The sequence below is a fragment of the Apium graveolens genome, chromosome 1, assembly GCF_009905375.1.
Source record: "Apium graveolens cultivar Ventura chromosome 1, ASM990537v1, whole genome shotgun sequence".
NCBI classification, from domain to species: domain Eukaryota; kingdom Viridiplantae; phylum Streptophyta; class Magnoliopsida; order Apiales; family Apiaceae; genus Apium; species Apium graveolens.
Window position 1 is genome coordinate 47248795 of NC_133647.1, and position 23077 is coordinate 47271871.

General features: G+C 35.2%; 4 protein-coding genes across 5 annotated transcripts; all 4 read left to right on the forward strand.

The window, feature by feature from the left end:
- Nucleotides 1-8092: 8092 nt before the first annotated feature.
- Nucleotides 8093-8452, forward strand: LOC141668130 (uncharacterized). The gene has a single exon (XM_074474867.1). The coding sequence runs from the start codon at nt 8093-8095 to the stop codon at nt 8450-8452; it is 360 nt and encodes a 119-aa protein (XP_074330968.1).
- An 845-nt stretch (nt 8453-9297) lies between these two features.
- Nucleotides 9298-9933, forward strand: LOC141719755 (uncharacterized). Its single transcript, XM_074522131.1, has one exon. The coding sequence runs from the start codon at nt 9301-9303 to the stop codon at nt 9748-9750; it is 450 nt and encodes a 149-aa protein (XP_074378232.1). The 5' UTR covers nt 9298-9300; the 3' UTR covers nt 9751-9933.
- Nucleotides 9934-12216: 2283 nt separating this feature from the next.
- Nucleotides 12217-20542, forward strand: LOC141663637 (E3 ubiquitin-protein ligase RING1-like). 2 transcript variants are annotated; one of them, XM_074469431.1, is made up of 2 exons: nt 12217-13343; nt 20180-20542. In XM_074469431.1, exon 1 carries the CDS (start codon nt 12340-12342, stop codon nt 13294-13296), a length of 957 nt encoding a protein of 318 aa, XP_074325532.1. In that variant the 5' UTR covers nt 12217-12339; the 3' UTR covers nt 13297-13343; nt 20180-20542. The 2 variants fall into 2 exon arrangements, with proteins under 2 accessions (XP_074325532.1, XP_074325537.1); XM_074469436.1 differs by lacking the exon at nt 20180-20542 and adding an exon at nt 13528-13654.
- Nucleotides 20543-21396: 854 nt separating this feature from the next.
- LOC141663663 (uncharacterized) lies at nt 21397-22163 on the forward strand. The gene has a single exon (XM_074469454.1). The coding sequence runs from the start codon at nt 21646-21648 to the stop codon at nt 21913-21915; it is 270 nt and encodes an 89-aa protein (XP_074325555.1). The 5' UTR covers nt 21397-21645; the 3' UTR covers nt 21916-22163.
- Nucleotides 22164-23077: the final 914 nt, after the last annotated feature.

Genomic DNA, 23077 nt, shown 5'->3' on the forward strand with positions numbered 1-23077 from the left:
TTCAGCCGACTTGATACTCTTCAAGTTGGGGGAGTTTGATATAATTTTAGGAATGGATTGGTTAGGAGAGAATAACGCTCAGATTAATTGTAAGACCAAGAAAGTGTATTTAAAGACGAAGAGTGGAGAGAAGGTAGTATTTAAGGGGCAGAGGCAAGAACAACTATTTCTTACAATCGTTCAGCTAAGAAACTACTTAGAAAAGGTTGTGAGTCGTTCCTAGCTTATGTAGTGGATTCAGAAAAAGGCAGTCCCAGCATAGAAGATATACCTGTAGTTAACGAGTTTCCCGATGTGTTTCCAGACGAACTACCAGGCTTACCACCAGATCGACAAATCGAGTTCGAGATCAACCTTGCTCCAGGCATGGAACCAGTTTCAAAGGCCCCATATAGGATGGCACCAGCAGAAATGAAAGAGTTGGCGAGCCAATTACAAGAATTGTTGGATAAAGGAGTGATACTGCCAAGTACGTCGCCATGGGGAGCACCTGTTCTGTTTGTAAAGAAGAAAGATGGGAGTATGCGACTATGCATAGATTATCGGGAGTTGAATAAGGTAACGATCAAGAACTGCTACCCGCTACCAAGAATAGATGACCTTTTTGACCAGCTTAAGGGAGCAAAATGCTTCTCAAAGATTGACTTGAGATCGGGATACCATCAATTAAAGATCAAAGAAGAAGATATTCCCAAGACAGCATTTAGGACCAGATATGGGCATTATGAATTCCTAGTAATGCCGTTTGGATTGACCAACGCCCCGGCCACATTTATGGATCTGATGAATCGAGTATTTAAGAAGTATTTGGACAAGTTTGTAGTGGTATTCATTGATGACATCCTTATTTATTCTAAGTCAGAAGAAGAACATAAGCAGCATCTCTGGATAACATTGGAGATACTTCGTCAAGAGAAGTTGTATGCCAAGTTTACCAAATGTGAGTTTTGGTTAAAGGAAGTTCAATTTTTGGGGCATGTAATTGGAAATGAATGAGTTAAAGTGGATCCGGCAAAGATTGAGGTAGTTATGAGTTGGGAGAGGCCAAAGACTCCTACGGAAGTGCGAAGTTTTCTAGGATTGGCAGGATACTATAGAAGGTTTGTCAAGGATTTTTTGAAAATCGCCACGCCGTTGACCAAGTTAACCAGGAAGAATCAAAAGTTTGAATGGAGTGCAGAATGTGAAGATAGCTTTCAAGAGTTGAAGCAAAGATTGGTAACAGCTCCGGTATTAGTGCTTCCAGATGACCAGGGAAACTTTGTGATATTCAGCGACGCTTCACATAAGGGATTGGGTTGTGTGTTAATGCAACATAGTAAGGTGATTGCGTATGCGTCAAGACAGTTGAAACCGCATGAGTTGAAGTACCCGACGCATGACTTGGAACTAGCCGCCATAGTGTTCACACTTAAGATTTGGAGACATTACCTCTACGAAGAAAAGTGTGAAATCTACACAGATCATAAGAGTTTAAAGTACATTTTTACTCAGAAGGAGCTCAATATGAGGCAGAAGAGATGGCTGGAATTGATTAAGGACTATGACTGCTCGATAAATTACCATCCTGAAAAGGCGAATGTTGTGGCCGATGCTCTAAGTAGGAAAGAGAGACTGAATATGATGACAACACCAAAGGAATTATCTGAAGAAATCAAGAGATTTGAACTGGAACTTTGTGATTGTGGAAAAGTTGAAGAAGTTTGTCGTGCAATGACTTTTCAGCCAACACTAGTGGAAAAGATAAAGAAATGTCAGGAAGAAGTAATGGAGAAAGAAATGAATCAGCTAACTAGAGAAGAGATTGGTACTCAAAGGGATGAGCAAAGGATACTAAGGTTTTCTTCCAGAATTTGGATTCCTCATGTACCTGAATTAAAGAATGAGATCCTACACGAAGCCCATAATTCGAAATTTTCAATCCACCCAGGAAGCACCAAGATGTATCGGGACTTAAAGCAGAACTTTTGGTGGCCAAATATGAAGCGGGACGTGGCAGAATGGGTTGCGAAGTGTTATACTTATCAGAAGGTGAAGGCAGAACATCAACGACCAAGCGGATTAATTCAGCCCCTAAAGATTCCAGAATGGAAATGGGAAAATATTGCTATGGACTTTATAGTAGGACTACCGCGAACGAAATTCGGGCATGACGCTATATGGGTTATAGTTGATCGTCTTACGAAGTCAGCGCATTTCCTTCCAATTAACGAGAAGTCGTCACTGGACAAATTGGTTCATCTGTATGTGCGCGAAATCGTACTAAGGCATGGAGTACCCGTATCAATAGTTTCAGACAGAGATCCCCGATTTAACTCGAGATTTTGGAAGCAATTTCAAGAGTGTTTTGGCACGAAGTTGAATATGAGCACGGCGTACCACCCGCAGACTGATGGTCAGAGCGAAAGGACAATTCAAACAATCGAAGACATGTTGCGCAGTTGTGCAATCGATTTTGCAGGAAGTTGGGATGACCACTTGCCGTTGATTGAATTCTCTTACAACAATAGCTATCATTCCAGTATTGGCATGCCACCATACGAAGCTTTGTACGGGCGAAAATGTAGATCACCAACAAGTTGGGATGAAGTAGGAGAAGGAAGGATTCTCGTCTCAGAATTGGTACAACAGTTGCATGACACAGTCAAGTTAATTCAGAAAAGGTTGCTTGCTGCTCAAGATAGAAAGAGGAAGTATGCAGATCCAGCACGTAAGGATGTTCGATTCCAAATTGGCGAAGCAGTTTTGTTGAAGGTGTCACCTAGAAAAGGGTTGTCTAGATTTGGCAAGAAAGGGAAGTTAGCACCTAGATATATAGGTCCTTTTGAAATTTTGAGTCAAGTGGGGAAGGTGGCCTACGAGTTGGCCTTACCACCTAGGTATCAGCATGTGCATAATGTGTTCCATGTGTCGTTGCTTAAGAAGTATAATCCTGACGCTAGCCATATGATAGAATATGAACCTGTAGAAATTCAGGCAGACCTGTCATTTGTGGAGCAACCTGTCAATATACTCGACTGGCAAGAGAAGAGTCTTAGAAATAAGACAGTAAAGTTAGTAAAAGTACTTTGGAGAAACCCTAAGGTCGAAGAATCGACTTGGGAGTTAGAGTCTGATATGCATTCCCGGTATCCTCATATTTTCTCTTAGATTCTGGGGACAGAATCCCTTAAGGGGGAGAGGATGTTACAACCGGCATTTTCGTGTAATACTATTTGTAAATTTGGTGCAATTTTAAAACCGAATGCCAATATATTCAACTATTGTATGCTTGTGTGAATGAGAATTTCTGCGTCTTAAATTTGCGTTATGTGGTATATGATTTTTCAAAGCAAAAGTTTATTTATTTCTTTTATTTTTGATTTATAAGGAATATTTTAAACCTTGAATAAATTTCTTTTTAAAATTTATTTTGATCACAAATTTCAAAAGTGGTTTTATAAAATTTCTAAAAATCCAAGTTATTTTATGGTATAAATTTTATAATTTTTGAACTTGTATTTTATTTTATAAAAATAAATCTTTATAAATTTTAGTTGTCATAATTAGCAAATTACATGGTTGCCCTTGCATGCAAATCCTTTTCTATTCAATTTAAAGGGCTAAAGAGACAATTCCAACCCCACTAACTCTTATTTTACTAGCCAAATTCCTTCTTTGCCCTTGCATGCAAAATGATCCAAGTATAATTGGAAGGTTAGTCTTGTCAATTCTCATTCCCACTCACATTTTGTCAAATCAAAACCATAAAACAAGCAAATGGCATGATCATTCACTCCACTCACACCACACTTTATCCTCCCTCCCTCCTCCCTCTCGACCCTCCTCCCCCTCACTCTCGGGTTTTAGCCGAGACCAACCCCCTCCCCATTTTCTTCATTCCTCAACCAAGCTCCCACCTTCTATACAAGTAAATACTACTTCCCATATCATGATCACATATATTTCAAGGAGTTTTGAGTAAAAAGTTTAAGTTTTAAGGTTGCATGTTAAGGTTCTAGTTAGAACTCAAAGTACAATCTTGATTCTTATGGATTTAAGGTTGTTTTTGAGAGGACTACAGGGAATGGTGAAGTGCCAAGTCTTGAGAAGGAAACTCTTGATGGTGAATGGCCATTTCCCTTCCATTTCATTCGGCCATGACCTTAAGGGAGCCGAATGAATGGTCCTTGAGATTATTCTTGTTGCTTTGTTCAATCTTTGTATGTTTATGTGATAATGGCATGAATCTTGTAGTGAAAATTTGATGAAACTCTTTGCATCCTAAGTGATCATCTAGATATAGCTTATGCTATGCTTGCATGTCAATTTCATGGTGAAATATATTTAGAAAACATGTTGCTTTGGTTGGTAAAACTCGAAGACATGCATGCATGTGGATTTCTCTTAGAATGTTATAAGATTTTGATTATTTGGAAAGATTTTGTTAGTAAGCTTTAATTTCAGTAGGAATAAGGTGTTAATATTGATTAGTGTTCCTTGATGTATGGTAATAATTCGGGTATATTTTATAAAAAAACAGAACTTGTTATTTTCAAAAACTTGATGATTTGTGAGTTGTGAAATGTGGTTTCTTCTGTTTTTCCATGATTGCACCTTAGGTAAAGATGATCTCCACCAAGATTATTTTGAGTATAAGGGAGTTAGTTCAGTAGATCACCATGTTTAAGTCTTGGTTTGGGTATTGGGTTGTTGGTGGTTGAGTTTGTCAAGTCAAAACCTTGGAGAAAGGAGAGTTATAGTTTCTGCAGAAAATCAGTTTAGTACCCTGAGGTTTAGAGTGAGTTTTGACCATGTCATTGATGTGCACTTTGAGGCCCAAGCCACCAGAAGTTATTATTGGGAGTATATAAAAGGTTTTAGGTGTTGGTTGGAGGTTTGCATGTCGTTTGGTTACGTGCACAAGTAGAATAGCAAAATATGTCTAGCAGGGGACAGTTTTGTTGCAACTTAGAAATAGGGAGATTTGACCATGTCATGGGTAGCCCCTCATTAGGCCCTGTTGGGCCCTAGTTAGAGGGAGTGTCAGAGAAGTTTTTCCAACCGTAGTTCATAGGATATGAGTTAGAACCATGTGTCAAAAGTTAATTCTAGTCAGGATGTTTTCTGCCCAGAAAAATAGGGGAACCTTGGACTTTTAGCTTAGGCCCAAGAAGGCCCAAGACAGGCCCTTGAGCCACATCAAGTTTGGGAGATGCCCTAAGGTCGGGAGAGTCTTGTGTAAAAGTTTTGAAGGAAAACCTATAGTTTAAGGGTGTCTAATGCACTCAAGAAACCATAGATGTCATTCTGAAATTTGCACCAGTGAACACTTTCACTTATCACATAGTTTTAGAACACTTCGGAGTGAGATTTAGGTTTACCACCATAGTTTTAAGATATTATAAGGTCAGTAGAGCAAAAGGCCCAAGTGAGGGTCAATAGGTCTTGGATAGTTTAGTAAAGGCACATCGAGTTAGGAAGCCAAAATTTGAAGACTTTGTCTAGTTTAGCAACCAAGTGACTTAAGTTGTGAGTCGAGATCATCCAAGCCTAGTGTTGCATTATGGTGTATATGGTGTTATTTGGTATTAATATATGATATGTGATTACGTGGCTATGTGTGTGCAATTATAATTTAAAGGTGAATATAAATTAAGTGCATATAGGCCTATGTGCCATCCGTGTTTAAATTCGGGTTGTAAATAGGTTAAGTTGGTGAGAATATATTATAATGAGGATTATTATTATTATTTATGTAGGATCTCGAGACGAGGGTAAACTTTCCATAAAGGTCGAGTGAAGCTTCCAGTTGCTCCTACCAGTCAGACCAGACCAGCCTTTCTCAAGGCAAGTGATTCAACCTGTCTTTCGTATTCACTGTAAATAGTTCATATATATCGATGCAATTATCCTGAGTCATTCTGATATATTTAAATCAAGCGTATCTTTTGTTTATCTTTGAATCATATAAAAATGCCATGAACCCTCGAGTACGTATTGCAAGTAGTTCAAAAGTCATATCATGATAGTATATTAAAGTAATTTGAATGCCATGATAAAAGAAAGGGTAGTTATAACTCTTGGTTGATTCTCTTGATTAACATGCTGATGATTCCTAAGTATTGATATCTCATCCTGATACTTGAACCCCTATAGAAACTTACCTTGAATCCTGAAAGCCAGATATTTATAAAAGTGATTCCTCATTGATTGATACCCCTCTTTCTTATCCTAAAGCTTGACAATTCTGATATATCCTGAGCTAAAGATCATTTCTTCATACCTTAACACCCTTAGAATTCGTGAAGCTTATCTTCTTGATGATCCAACACCTGTACCTTGACGAGAAACCATTGCTTTAAGCCCAGTTTGGCATTATCCCTTCATATTATCCATTAGCCTCACTAAATTTCCTTGTCCAAGTTTTGACATATGAAAACCATTTAGTTACCCTAATAGAGTAAAGTTTTGTGAATCATGGCCCTGAGATTTAGTACCATATTTCCCGTGTTTCGAGTTGATCTATAATCCCTTGATAAAAATGTTTACTGTTAAAAGAGATTTTGATATAATTCGGCATCAGTTTTTGAAATAAATAAAATGTGGGTTTTCAGTCCCAAAGGGGGATAAATGTTTTCTTTGAATAGTGGATCTGGACTGAGATGCGAGTCCTTTCCACACTTATATTAGGCTTAAAAGTTGCCTAGGGATTCCCATTAATGTTCTAGAACCTAGCGAGGTTCGGGATTACTTCGCGGTTGATCACCGGCTGTAATCCGTAGCATTATAAAATTATTTTGATTAAGATATGGTTTTGAAATTGTTTTGATACAAGCAAAATGATGCCATTACCCAAAGTTTTATCTCTCGTTATCATTGGTTATGTCTTCCCATTGTTATTTTTCTATTGTATATCTCGATTTATGTTTTGTATCGTACTGTTTAGCACTTGTTGAGCATTTGGCTCACTCCTTGCTTTACCCTGATATTACAGCTAGCAGTTATGGTTAGATTCAAGTAGACCGCCCGTAAGACCTGTGATGCTGATGCTTATGTTCGAGCTCAGGTAGAATAAAAGATAGCAGTTTTGTGTGAGGACTCGATATTTAAAATCAGCTGTAATAGATGGTAGTGTTGGGATGTTCCAAACCCTAAACTGTAAGATCTTGGATTTGGTTATGTTTATTTATTTTTAAATAATGTAATAGTTATATTTAATTTTGTTGGTTAAGTTGGGGGTGTGACAATCATAATCTCCATATATACCAAACTGAAGAGTTAAACTTTTCAAAATACCAACATCAAATAAAGTTTGAGTATCACCAAAATTATGGATATAGATGATACTATCATATAAGGGTGCACAGATGATTACGAAGATTAATATTTTAAGAGTTTCATTAAAGAAAGCAGCTCAACCAGGCATAAAAAAAAGAAGGTCTACATTAACAGAGGACGTGAAGAAGGGCATCAAAGATTGGTTGATGACTATTTTTCTGATCAATCAGTTTACACAGAAACTTAATTTTGAAGAAGATTTCGAATGTGTAGGGAAATATTTCTACTTATAGTGCAGGCTTTGGAAAATCACTCAAAGTACTTCCAGATGAGATATGATGCATCATGCAAGAGAGGGCTTTCTTCTTTACAAAAGTGCATCGCTACTTTGCGAATATTTGCATATGGAGTGCCCACTGATTATGTTGATGAGTACTTTTGAATAGGCGAAACTACTGCTATAGATTGCCTAATCAACTTTGTACGAGGTGTAAATGTTATCTTTGGGGAAGAATATCTAAGACGGTCTAATGCAAACCATATTCAATGTTTGTTAAGCATGGGTGAGGCGCGAGGTTTTTCAGGAATGCTTGGAAGCATAGATTGTATGTATTGGGAATGAAAAAATTGTCCAGTTGCTTGGAAATGCCAGTTTACACAAGGTGATCATGAAAACCCAACCATCATGCTTGTAGCAGTTGCGTCACAAGATCTATGGATTTGGCATGCGATTTTTGGTGTTTCGGGATCTAATAATGATCTTAGCGTGATAAATCAGTCCTCATTATTCACCAATCTCCTACGAGGGCAAACTCCTACTATTGAGTTTACGATGAATGGTACACAATACAACAAATGGTACTATTTAGCTGATGATATCTATCCAGAGTGGAGTACCTTTGTTAAAACTATTCCATTGCCTCAAGGAGATAAAAGAAATTTATATTCACTACACCAAGAAGCCGTACACAAAGATGTTGAGCGAGCATTAGGTGTACTTCAATCAAGTTTTTCTATTGTAAGAGGACCATCACGTTTTTGGCGAAGAGACATTTTAAAGGATATTATGTATGCTTGCGCAATTTTGCACAGTATTAACTATGATGTTGTCTCCGACACACCAACTATTGAAGTAATGCATGGTCCTGTTGGTGATTTTTCTACCATGCTCAAAATAAATTCTGAAATTTGAGATAGAAATATCCATCGGAACCTTCAAGCCGATTTAGTAGAATATATTTGGTCCAAATTTGGAGACCATCCTTGAATGATATTGTTTTCATGGTTCACCAAAAGTTAGTCTGCAGTAATATTGTTTCTTACTAAAAAGTTGTTATTTACAACTACTACTTGCATGTTACATTTTAAGCTTATTATTTCTTACCTTTTTACATAAAAAAACCATATTTTTAAATTATATATTTTTTAACAAGTTCACCAACAAGTTATAAGGTTAATTATCACTAATCACAACTTTTTATAACTAATATTTGGAGCATTGTTTTCCAACCAATAATATAATATACTTTTTGGTAAAAAATAGATCCCAACATTTTTTAAAGTTAGCACCGTTGGATGCCCACCATTGGAGCATTTTTAAAATAAGGGATGCCAAAAGTGATGTGTAAGAAAGATAATGTAAAATATATTAAATATAATAAGATGATAAAGTGGGCATCTCATGAGGGGTGCCAATCATTGGAGTTGCTCTTATCTTGGACAACTATCAAGTATTAACACATGACGTTAGTGTAACAAATTATTTTTACTTTTGGTTGAAATATATTTGTAAAATTGATTAAAAAAACATTTTCAAAGTACTTTCAATTTATATGAATATGGACGGACAGAAATATGAGTCATTCTTAAGTCCCCAACCCGGTCGCCACGTTTCATTTGTGGACATCTCACATGCAAAATATAGAAAAGAGTAAAGAATGGTCATAATTTTTCAATCCTCATCCTTAACTTCTAAACTATTTCTCACACACCAAACACACACAAAAAAATAAACAAAAATATACATAACGTACAAATTCCATGGGTGTAGTGATAATCGACGGTTCCACCGTCCGTGACTTCGTTGAAGACGAAGATCATTTCAACAAAAGCATTGACGAGCATTTCGCAGTGTTGGATCTAAACAAAGATGGTGTTTTATGTCGTTCTGAGCTTCGAATAGCATGTGAATCGCTGCATGTTCTGGAAACACATTTCGGAGTTGGTCCTGCATCCAGTCAGGAAGAGATTACGAAGCTGTACGACGAGATATTCGATAATTTTGATTGCAACAAGAATGGAACCATTGAAATAGAAGAGTTTAGGAGCGAGATGAAGAAGATTATGTTAGCTATTGCTGATGGACTTGGTTCGTCACCCATACAGATGGTGCTTGAAGATGGTGAAGAGAATTTATTGAAACAGGCTGCGAATCGTGAGTTGTCCAAGCTTCATGAAGCTTCACATGAACAAGCTTCATCGTATATGTAGTTTTATATTTATTTTACATATGTATGCATGTTCGATAAAGAGCCTTTTTCTAATTAATATTTGAATTTATGGTTATTAAGTAAGTGTGTTTGTATATTATCATGGTACATATTTGGAACGGAATGAGACGGTTTAAAGTATATGATGAGGAGCTTCATGTAAATTTAGTAGTTTTGAAATCGATTTTCAAAATATTGTTGGTGATATTTTTTTTACATTTAGATCATGGAATAGTAAAGGATTGTATATATTGTACTGTTACGAAAATACAATATGAATTGAAAATATATTATATCAAAGAATTGGATCGCTCTAAAACTCAAGGTACAAGAGGAAGACACTTGGTAGGATCTTATATTATGGTTTCATGCAACAGTTCAAGTGTGACGTTTATCACTGAGATGTACCAGTAATCATGGCGGTTTATAATCTAGCAAGATTGTAATCCGTCATGTACTCATAGCACTTGGGGGCAACTGTCCCAGAACCCTTCAACCATTTTCAGCAGGAGGAAACCAAGAAGTGCATCGTGTTTATACAACATCAAAGTTCCATCACCTAGAGGGAGCCAACACTTGGTTTTGCTTAGTAGAGCAGAGTTATTTGCACCAAATAAATATCCTGACCCTGGTAATTGCCACAAAATATGGTATCCAAACTTAACCATAGTAGGACAGTTTACTTGATCAAATGGCACTGGCACATTATTGAATTATTTCTACCCACCATCAAGCATCAAGAGGGTTTTTGAGCCGGTTATAATCAGATGTCATACTGAGATGATGTTAAGATATATTTTTTTGCTCAACCTCAGTTTTTCAACCATCCTTAAAAACCTTTATTGTCCCTGTTACTAGTGCTCAAAACCAGTCCCTCCTGAGCTATTGTGGTAACTCCCTACCTAATGATACGTCTTACATTTAATCTTCAAATGACATATTATTTTGGGGAGCTTGAATTTATAAAATTAATTCATTCGGATTTCACGGTTGAACTCCATATATCAAACTTTTAATCATTCAAATCTCCCATTCAAAATTCATAACTGAACACTACTCGGATTTTACATTATTTTAAAAGAATACAACTTGCTCACTTCATTTGAAAAAAATACTCCCTCCGTCGCTCCCAATTGTTATCATTTCTATAAGAGTGTTCGACATACATTTTAAGATGAATAGAAAGTATAGTTCTATGACTTTTTTAAAAAAAAATTATTTTTCTGAATAAAAAATTAAATATTCTATTTTTATACAGAAAAAGAATTTTTTTTAAAAAAATATAGAACTATACTTTATATTCATCTTAAATAGCGTGTCAGATACTCTCTCGGGAACGATAACAATTGGCTGGGACCGAGGGATTATCATATTAAGGAATTATAATTTTGGCAAAAAAAATTCATTTTCATGAAGATTAATTACATTATACGTGTGAATATTTAATTATATATGACAAACATTAATTAAAAGTATGTGAAATAAATTTACTTTATTATTCAAAAAGTTCTATTTAAATTAAGATGATTAACTAATTCCAAATAATATTTTTTTTTTAAATGGGGCATCATTTTCATCCTAGAGAGTAACTAAAACAAAGAAAAGGATTTTGGCAAAAAGAAAAAAGCGGAATATTAATTTCCACAACAATATTTTAAGTTGGGGAGAAAAAATATTAAAAAGGCAATACTGCCCTTATCAACACAATGAAACATAAATTGAAAATAAATATAATGAGGGTAATTTTGTGATTTTATTACTGATAAAAGAGTTTGGTACGAATAATTGAAAATTTGGTCCAGTAATGGATACGGACAAACAAGTTAAGAAAAATAGACATAATTATAAAAATGAGTAATAAGAGCAACTCTAATGGCTACTCTAACTATGCTCCTAAATTAAATTTTGATAAAAATAAGAAAAAAATGAACTCCAACACACTCTTAAACCCTCCCTAAAAAATGAAGAACTCTAAACCTTTCCTCAAAATTGAGGAGCATATATCATCTCCTCAATGAATTTTATATCATATAAAATTTTTCCTCCAAAATAATTCACAGTAGTTCCCTCGTGTAACTTGGTATGCGTAATGAAGATGATTTGTTGTTGCATGTGGTTTGCTCTCTTTAGGCCGAAAGTTGATGAAATATCTTTTTTATCTGTTAATAGCAATGACTTCTCATTAAACTTGAGAATGTAAAATTTGGATAAACTCCTCCAATCGTCGTCAACTTGAACAACGATTGTTTGAAATGATTCAATTTGATAATGCAGCTTAATATGACCGAGATAGTAGATTGCATTCAATCTACTGTATAAATAATGTATGTCTCCATATGACTGTTAGAAACAGAAATTATTATAAAAAGAAATAAAATGACCGTTGAGGAGGGTTCTTGGATTCAGCCCAAACAATACAACTTAAAAGCCCATTAATTATTAGTAGTTTTTAAAAGGAGGCTTGTAAAGAGGTGTTGGAGTTGCTGTGAAGCGTGAATATCAAAGGTTGTTTGGAAGACGCCCCTGAAACCCAAATAATTACCCATCATTCCTTTCCCCAACCCAAACAGTCCCTTGCTCAACTAAAAGCATGTCCTCCACCGCCACTCCCATGACCACCGCCACACAAACATACTGGTGTCACGAATGTGACATGAGCGTATCTCTCATCTCCACCCCATCCACTCCTCTTTGCCCTTATTGCCGTAGTGACTTCATCGAACATCTCGATAACAATCTCGATGATGATAACAACAACAACAACAATCTCTCAAACCCTAACCCACACTTCACTTCAATTCTCCCTAATTCCGATTCTCCAACCACTCACAATCATGATAACACTTTTCCGAATGATAATTTCCTGTTGGACAGTCCTTATTTACATCGCCTCATTCACCAGCTTAATAATAATAATGCTACTGGTGATATTAATGTGGCTCCTTCCTTCACTTGTCAGCATCCCACTGCCAACTCAGCAATTCAGGCCATACCTAGTATTCAAATTACTCAATCTATGATTCAGTTAGAGTCTGTTATACTTTGTGCGGTTTGTAAGGAACACTTTGTTATTCATAATCAGGCTAAACAGCTTCCTTGTAATCATATTTATCATGAGGACTGTATTTTGCCGTGGTTGAAATCCCATAATTCCTGTCCGGTTTGTCGGTTTAAGATGCCCACGGAGAATAGTCCTAGTGGATTCAAGGTGAGGAGACGGAGAGATAGGTTAGGGAATGGCAGGTTTACAGATTTTTTGGGGGATGATGAGTTTTATGGGTTTGGGAGTACGTTGAGGCATATTGCTAGGAGGCATAGGCTCGTGTTTCCGGTTTCCAGGAGGGAGATTGGAGTCGAGGTTGTGGAGGAATCGATGTTGTTGTCGGCTACCGGAGTTGCTGAGGCGGAGATTGGAGTTTTGGATAGGGAGAATAGTGTGGAGACTGTTTCCTCTCGATGCCCACCGTGGCCGTTGGATGGAGAAGGTGGAGACCAGGAGGTTGGTCCAAGTGGCATACAAAGTGATGGTTCAGGTGCAGTGTTGTAATTTTATGGTATTGGAGTCAGGAATAATACTTTCCTGGAAAATCTGAGGTATTTCATTAATCATTTTCTTATTATTGAAGTAATAAATTTCATGTCATTTAGATTACGAAATGTGATATCATTTGTTTGTGCATTTACTCTTGGTTAATTGTTCATTGTGTTTACATTGTTTCGTTCTATATCCTGGTCTAATTTATATATGTTCTCATATCAAGGTTTATATAATGCTCAGGTTGGTTTACATATGGACTACTTTATTGAACTACTTAGTGAAATGTCATAGCAATGTTTGACTACTTGAGGGTAAGATGTAAGCAACCTGATTTAGCTAGTTGTATTCTTAGACTTTACGGCCTTGATAACCCTATATACTTGATTAATATTTATGTTTACATGTTTGCAATGTGTCGCTGTGCTTGTGGGAGAGAGAGATATACGTAAACGGGACAAGGGTGGGGCAGTGGGGGTGGAAGAGCTAAAGGCATATTTTAAGTCCTCTTCACCTACGTCTTTTGCAATCTAGAGCTATAAACTTATCAAAAGATGAACCGTCAAATGAAGGAATACAGTAAATTTGGTTTTCTCACTAGCTCAACATTCAGGCACGATATTTACGAGTGCGAAAGTGTGATTAAAAAAAGTTGATATTACATACTTTTATAGAATTGGTAGACCTTGAAACATTTTAATCTTGAACCAAATTTGTTCAAGTTCCTACGATAATTTGTGCTACCTACGTGTGTCTAAGATATCAGCATCAAAAGATTATAAATAGATTTACATTGAGTAGAAAGATATCTACATTAAAGAAACTTGAATAGCATAGAAGCATATGTAGCTACAAATAAAGTTGGAAGGCACTTCATCTTGAGTCTATAAGTGCACTTCACAATATCATGAATAGGAAGAGGAATTCACATCTCACATGGCTTGCTACATAATGAAGCACGGATGAATTAGGGTTGTTTAGGCTTGACATTGTAGTGGCAGTATGTCTCTTTATGTGCACACAACTTCGTTAGGGCTGAGCCAGGTATATTTGGATACGATAGGTCGCTGTAATGAATTGGATTGAGTAGAACCTTACCTTGAGGAGTAGAAACTTGAAGTTCATTATGTATTATGTAAGCTTCGTGCGAAAGTGTGATTAAAAAAAGTTGATATTACATACTTTTATAGAATTGGTAGACCTTGAAACATTTTAATCTTGAACCAATTTTGTTCAAGTTCCTACGATAATTCGTGCTACCTACGTGTGTCTAAGATATCAGCATCAAAAGATTATAAATAGATTTACATTGAGTAGAAAGATATCTACATTAAAGAAACTTGAATAGCATAGAAGCATATGTAGCTTCAAATAAAGTTGGAAGGCACTTCATCTTGAGTCTATAAGTGCACTTCACAATATCATGAATAGGAAGAGGAATTCACATCTCACATGGCTTGCTACATAATGAAGCACGGATGAATTAGGGTTGTTTAGGCTTGACATTGTAGTGGCAGTATGTCTCTTTATGTGCACACAACTTCGTTAGGGCTGAGCCAGGTATATTTGGATACGATAGGTCGCTGTAATTAATTGGATTGAGTAGAACCTTACCTTGAGGAGTAGAAAGTAATTGTCGTTTAAATGAGCTATCACAAGCACCAACAATTGACAATAAGTAATTGTCTTTTGAAATGTCTTCCTTCTATTTAAAATACCACATGTAATCAATAAATAAATTATTGATATATTGAAAAAACGAAGCTTACATAGTACATAATGAACTTCAAGTTTCTACTACGTAAATCAACAACCGGTTGTTCTTAGTCGAAGTTAAATGATTTGCATCTCTAATTGAGGAGAATTTGATGCAGCGTTATTTGCATTTTTTGGAGGTTCAATAATTTCATTTAGCCATTCGTTTTATATTTATGGTAGAGATTGTAATTGGATTACTCTCGAAGCTCTTTAGGCCTTCATCTATCTCAGGTGAAAATTGTTCAAATTCAGATGTAATTTTATTAAAATAAAGTGGTTTTACCTATTGAAATTACATATAGTTAAGGGATATTCCAGGTGCAAGCTTCTGAAAACAAATTGATGTCATTATATGCGTACACTCACCCTTGTCTATTTAAATACATCTGAATTTGGATGATTTCCGTCAAGGAAAATGGAAAAGTAAGTAATTTCAAGCTAACTTAATGGCATGGGCATGGGCATGGCATGAGACAATAAAACTGCAAGGAGTAGTTTATATAGGTAATTAAAATCTATTACAATTTCATATACAAATCAGCTGCTAACTAAAGGCAATAGTCAAATTGATCGAGCAATTTATATAGGTAGTCAGTACTCAACATTTGAAATTCATTATGTATTATTTAATAATATTAACAAATACTGTTAACATTAAGTCTTATTAGATATCTTTTTTATCATCTAGTTTTATACACCCACATAAACTGTTGTAAGCTTCTTAGTTATAAAATTATCAGAGCAAGTCCAGTCCATAACTAAAATGTTGAACAAGATTTACCAAACGGTCACTTGAATGAATAGCTGTAATTGAATAAAAAGAAATTAATAATTGGTTCTAAATAAAAACGAAATTGGGATGACTATAGCTATCTTTGTCACGTCATTTCCTAATATAAAAAAAGGAAGGGAATAATTTGGTACTAAGTTTTAAGTAACACTAAAACATAACAATAGTTTAATAGCCAATATTTTAAAAAAAATATGCTAGGCGGGTCTACGCAACGAGTCCACCTTCTAGCAATTAACGACTATGTGGCGAGTTATTTTAGTATTAATCGGATGTATTTGAATATTATTATTTAATATAGTTATATTTTAATATTTCAAAAATCCTTTATCCTTGTAAAATACGTAAATATATAAATATCCTCATTTTGTTATCAAATGCGATAGGTAAACACTCCATTTATATATTAGTTTAATTTTTTTATCAAAAAATTGCATTTTTACAAATTACTCATAATTTGGGCCTTTTGTTTTTGACCGATTAATCCGGCTTAATTTTTGATCGATTATTCTCGCTTAAACCTCCTAGGTCCTCCTAGACACGATTAATCGTCGATCTTTACAAAAAAATTGTTTTACCCAGTTTTTGTAAAGATTAGATGTTTTTGCTACTCCTAGCACCTAGGGGACAATTAATCAGCCGCTTACACTGGTAGTAGGCTTATAGTCATTTAGTATTAACATTAAAATATGAGTTCTAAGCATTGAAAAGTGGTGCCAAATTATATAAACAGCTTTAGCAATTTTAACAATGGCATTCTACTTGCTATTAATAACTATAAATAGATGTTTTACTTTCAATAGATAGAATACATGTAAGATATAAATTTCTATAGTTAAGTGTTTGGTGGTAATCTACTAACTATGTTACTGTGACTCGGGTACGGTGTGTCGGACACGACACATATCCGAGTGTCGGACTTTAGAAGAATAAAAACTGGGGACACGGGGACACTGTCCGATTTTTGGACACGAGTACGGGGACACGACATATTTTATTAATAAACAAGTATGTTAGGTTGGACATCGTAGAATAAAGTAACAATTGAACTATGATTAAACTTGATTTTCTAAAGAATATTGTAAATTGGTTTCTTCCCTACTTTTATCTCATCCCCGCTTGTTTTTTCTTCTTAAATATGCATTTTGTATATGAAATGTGACTAATATTTAATCTATAAATTGGTCAAAGTGTCCATATTTCAGTCAAAGGATCCGACACGGAATAAGTGTCGTGTCCGGGTGTCCAAGTATCCGACATGGGTATAGTATCCCAAACAGCAGAGTCGGAGTAATATAGTCTACTAAGCAATTGCCACCAAATAATTTTCTTCTCAAATCCCAACTCCCAAAGATAAAATTTTCTCAGTCCGACCAATTCCTTTGACTTGTTTAATACCTTGATATCAGAAATGTGAACAGAGCATGGAAATAACCAACTCTTCTATAGAAACAACTCCACAAAATTTCACGAAAGCATTCTTCCTTTTGTGTATCTCCTTTCGAGATGAAGCAACAGTAGAATGTATTAGTGAACCATTATGCAAAGTTAGGTTTCTTGTGATTGCTTTAAATTATGTTTTAAGGTTTTTTCTCTTTCAAAATAGTGCTAGGCTATGTCCTAGAGTCAGTTGTATAGTGGTTACGTCAAGAGTTTCTACTGTTGAACTTACACATTTGACCCGTGATAAATAAATAATTAATTCCCTAATGAATCAAAAGAATGAACCAGATTTGGCAATAAGCAAAAGCATTATTGCAATTCAAATAAAAAACTTCTACCAGAATTACACATAAACAAGTTAAAACGCTACAATAATAACCATAAGTAACAACTAACGAAACGTAATTAGAGAGTCTAGTGGATATTTGTTTCTTTTTTTTATGATAGATCCAAATTTCCTCTCCTTGTCTCACATCGATTTTTTTCTTTGACTACGAGTGTATGTGGAGAACAACGTTAGGAGCATCATAAAATGCCAAGAAGAGATTCATCGGGTTCAATGTTGGCATAATGTTGGCATTCAGTTGTATAGTGGTTACATCAAGAGTTTCTACTGTTGAACTTACACATTTGACCCGTGATAAATAAATAATTAATTCCCTAATGAATCAAAAGAATGAACCAGATTTGGCAATAAGCAAAAGCATTATTGCAATTCAAATAAAAAACTTCTACCAGTATTACACATAAACAAGTTAAAACACTACAATAATAACCATAAGTAACAACTAACGAAACGTAATTAGAGAGTCTAGTGGATACTTGTTTCTTTTTTTTATGATAGATCCAAATTTCCTCTCCTTGTCTCGCATCGATTTTTCTTTGACTATGAGTGTATGTGGAGAACAACGTTAGGAGCATCATAAAATGCCAAGAAGAGATTCATCGGGGTCAATGTTGGCATTCAGTTGTATAGTGGTTACATCAAGAGTTTCTACTGTTGAACTTACATATTTGACCCATGATAAATAAATAATTCATTCCCTAATGAATCAAAAGAATGAACCAGATTTGGCAATAAGCAAAAGCATTATTGCAATTCAAATAAAAAACTTCTACCAGTATTACACATAAACAAGTTAAAACGCTACAATAATAACAATAAGTAACAACTAACGAAACGTAATTAGAGAGTCTAGTGGATATTTGTTTCTTTTTTTTATGATAGATCCAAATTTCCTCTCCTTGTCTCGCATCGATATTTCTTTAACTATGAGTGTATGTGGAGAACAACGTTAGGAGCATCATAAAATGCCAAGAAGAGATTCATCGGGTTCAATGTTGGCATTCATTTCTGTAACGAGTTGTATGGTGTCTTATAGAAGATGGAACTTATAGCAATCAATAGCGTTACGAATGTGGTGATATGTAAATCAGAAAATTTGTCTTTCGGGTGTCGGTCAATTATTGTGCGACTCGGTATCTTTGGAAGGAGTGCAGAGTGTTGCACAGGAAAGAACACAAGCTCGTTTTATTTTTTATATTATCATGTAAATCAGGGTTATCTTCGAAGATTCAGAGACCCCTGTCTTATCTTTTGATATTAGATACTTGAATAATATGAAAATCTAGTTTTCTATCTATATGAAATAGAGTAATTAATGATGTTCTTCTAGTTCAATATTCGTTCTTTACAAATTATTGAAATCTGAAGATATACAGGCGTGATTATGTTTTGTTTGTAGTAGAGACGGGGATGACAAATCAAAGGACCTTTTGTAAAAGCAACAGTAGGCCCTTATATCATAAATATTTATAAAATTAATGCAAGTAATAAACAAGTAACATTGTTTCATTATCATTTTTTAATAGAAAAAGATTTTGATTATTCACAACTATTATTTAGTGAACTTATTCCTGGAGTTATAGTTGAAGCTTGTCATATTTATATTTTATTTTACCTTTATTAGATATTTTGTTATTTTATTTAGGGAACCTGTAATAATGGGTCCATGGCAAAGTGGGGGCCATGTGCCATTGAGCTTATTAAAGTTGCCATTCACCGGGCTTGATGTAGATGTAGTATGATATGGCAAGGGCTGAGGGTGTACAACGTCTTACGCTGGGATATAATTTCTACACTTTTTTTTTATAAAACTTAATTACAAGAGTTTAATTACTCAATGTATTGTTAATACTTTTAACCACTTATAAACATGGATAAAGATGAAATAGAAATGTATTAACTCTATAAGTGAAGGTATTAGACGTTTTTGTCCCATCAATCAATCAGTGCCTCGTGGCCCTTTAATAATCAAAATAAGCAACTGCCCAACCCTAAATACAAATAAAATGGCTGCAAGGTCCAAACCAATTAACGTTGTTCGGAGACATAGATCCTTGTTGGCGAACTTACAAGTGCAATTGGCACCTTAACCTTTTGATGGTTTTGCCTCTAGAACCTGGATACAGCACTCACCAAGTGAGATACAAAGTCGAGAAAAATTCCTTAGTCCTTGACACATAAGACTGTCTGGATACATCAGCATAAGGATATTGTCTTGAATTAGATGGGAGTCTGGACTGGTTTGCGTGTTTTTTAAGTTAATGTCACTGGTTAACTCCATTTATTTTATTCTAGGGTTGCACATTATATGTCTATATTTCCTCCTTCTAAAAGAACCGTCAGCCTCTAGCACAGGTTCTTTCCATAGAAGATACTTTCCCAAATCTATATTCCTCAATTGCTGCATGTTTATCATTTGTTTTTCCTTGGGGTTGGACCAGTTGGTGAATGGGAGGTGGGAGGAACACTAACGATATTTTGTTAAGTTTAGATTTTAAACCTTAGAAGAATGATATGTGATTGCTGCTTATAAATTATTCTTTTCTTATCATATGCAGGTATATTGTATAGTGGGTCAAAGGATCGTTTGATGCTGTCTCCATAACCATGAAGTTGGCAACTGTAGATCTAGTGGACAGGAAGCGTGAATCTGTTATCTGTCAACCAGGTTCCGCTACCATAGCCAATTAGCTCATGTTGGTTGCTTTTGTATGTACTTTATAAAACTTTTTCTCCTCTTCAAGCGGATCAAATGAAGAGAATCCTGTATTGCTTGACTTCTCGATCATTTTCTGAAATGCTGTATTGTTGTGCAAATCATAGTTGATTTGCTGAATTCCGAGTGCCCATAAGTGGCACCTGTTATAATAAATTGTACTGCACCAACAAGTTTGTTTTTTTAATTAGCGATTGTTTGTTGAGTTGTTCTTTTTACAATTACCTAATGTACTAGGTGTCGCAACACTGTTGATTATCTAGTTGCATCATCTTTCCATATTTGTAAGTTGTGTACCACGTGTATCTAAATGCTAGGATCCTTCTGGATGAATGGAGAGAGGTTGAGATTGTGACTTGTGAGTGTAGTTTCTAGGAAACTTTGCAGCATTTTTCCACATGTTTTTTTGACTAGTATGGTAAGGTTTTCATTTCCCATTGATTGGGACATCTTGATGGTGTTCTATTTAGTCGCGCTACTACACGACATCTGGTAGTTCCTTGAATTTTGTCATACATGTTTAACATTAAGAGGGAAATGGTATTTAACTAAATAATATGTATATTTTTGGTTGATCTGTTGATTAGAAATATTGAAGTAGTCCTCAAGTTGAAGTTATAAATGTTTAGTGCATCCCCTTTTGGTGGTTTTTGTTCAGAATGTGCTCTCATTTTTTTCTTCTTATTTTTGACAAGTTGCTTGAACTTTTGTGTTTGTGCAAGAAGATATATACTTGTGATTAGAATAAGATACGTAAAGTAAAGGAAATAGTAATCCTAATCTCTGAAGCATGATCTTATATGACGAGTCAATCTTTATATATTAATTGTGTTAGTTATCCTGTTAGCCACCGTGACACGTCTGAAACAGTTCAATATTATTTCTGTATATTAGATGAGGGGAAGTTTAATCTTTAATCAATATTGTGTGTATATTAAGTACGACACGACTACGATATATGTGTATGTGTGCGCATCAAGCACATTGACATTGGTCTATAAAATGAATTTTTGAGTTTTTATAGGGTGGTCAACGAACATGGCTACGTACCAAAAATAATCACGACCATGTAAAATTACCCGGTACAAACATTTGGGTGTAAAACATGACAAGTCAATGATTGGCCTGGTCTAAACCCCATAGATGATGGGAGTGTATATATAACATACATGAACACAACCATCTTAAACAAACTTAAGTTCTCACAATTTACCTAAAACATTCTATCCTTGGTTTATTTTTCTTCATCTGCAGTCTCATAAAACTTCTTCAGCTTCATTCAACAAACTCTTGATTTTATATATAGCAATGGATATGATCACCGAATATGACTTGGGAGATGTGCTTGTTAAAATAGCTTTGTTTGTCCTTGTACAAGCTCTGGTTTACCTTATTCTATCCAATTCTTCCAATCTTTTCTCAAACTCCCCTCGGAGATCGCCTAGTTTCAGACCAGCTCGGTCAGTCAGCATTCGACGATTTCTTGCTGCCCTTTCCGATATGCCTGCCGGTGGCGAGCTCTCTCCTACAACTCCCAAGAATCAAGAACTATCATCTCCCGTTCGCCACAAGACTTAGCTGTCACTTTGGTCTTTAGTGGTTTTATAAATTTCTTTAGGTATTCATTTGTTCATTGCATCTCAGTTCAATCAGCTTGTGTATAATATAGTAATATGTGTGATGCTGTCTTATGTTGCACAAATTGTGCAATTTTAATTAGGTATGTACCACAGGTAGTTATACATGTTTTTTTTTTAATTAGCATGTGAAGTACTGGCGTAATAAAACTCAAATTTGTTCAAGGTGATCTATTATTTAACTTAATATAGTTATTTTTTTGAATTTTGTGCTTAATACATGTCCTTCATTTTCCATCCCACTTGTAATGTTTGTTATTTAGGAAGATTAAGCAAGCAAGAGTAAAAATTATGTAAAGATATGCAGGTGTTGAGTGAAAGGCTGAAAACAATGTAGACTAACCCCTTGCAGAAGTTTGTCTCTAACATAGCGAATGTCAATGTCAATATATTTGCTTCTTCAACAAAAAAAAAATTGGATCTTCTGCGATTAAATTTGTCAAGAGGTTTTTGGAAGAAATGAGGGAACAGGAGGAAGAACAGTAATGCTAGACTCACCCCGCAGTCAACATATCAAAAAAGTTTGTAAAGACAAATGACTAGAAGCTACATTTAACTGACTAGAGATTGAAAACGGGAGTTGAATTAAAACCACCTACTTGAGGTGTTAATGTATATGTGTATTTTTAATGTCCAACTCACAGAGACCACTTGCTTTGTTTCTGCATTAGTAAGTAGAACCCTAACAGTCGCCATCTTGTCCTTGGAATTCATCCATTTCTTCAGTCTTTCTCTATCCTTTGCAATCAATCTGTTTTTTTTTTTTAATATTTTTGTAGAGCTATCGGACTTATATTTCATCCTAAAAATCAACTTTAATCCGAAAGTTATAAAAACCATTTTGGATTGCTGACAGCTTATTTGTAAGCTTGATGCTCTGCAACATTTGCAGATATACGATGATTACTGCTGACAACGAAAAATGTAATTCGCTTGAGTACATAGAAGGTGAAGATGGTGATGATGAAACCTACATTCATTGGCATTAATATGGATTAAATTAGGAGTCGACTTACCTTGTGACCTTTTCTGGTGGTAAAATATCAGACTAGTACGTCTTTGGTGATAACATGCATAATTGATAACTGAGTCTAAGATATACA

Coding starts and splice junctions, on each gene's coding strand:
- LOC141668130 (XM_074474867.1), top strand. CDS start 8,093: ATGAATGGTACACAATACAACAAATGGTACTATTTAGCTGATGATATC.
- LOC141719755 (XM_074522131.1), top strand. CDS start 9,301: ATGGGTGTAGTGATAATCGACGGTTCCACCGTCCGTGACTTCGTTGAA.
- LOC141663637 (XM_074469431.1), top strand. CDS start 12,340: ATGTCCTCCACCGCCACTCCCATGACCACCGCCACACAAACATACTGG.
- LOC141663663 (XM_074469454.1), top strand. CDS start 21,646: ATGGATATGATCACCGAATATGACTTGGGAGATGTGCTTGTTAAAATA.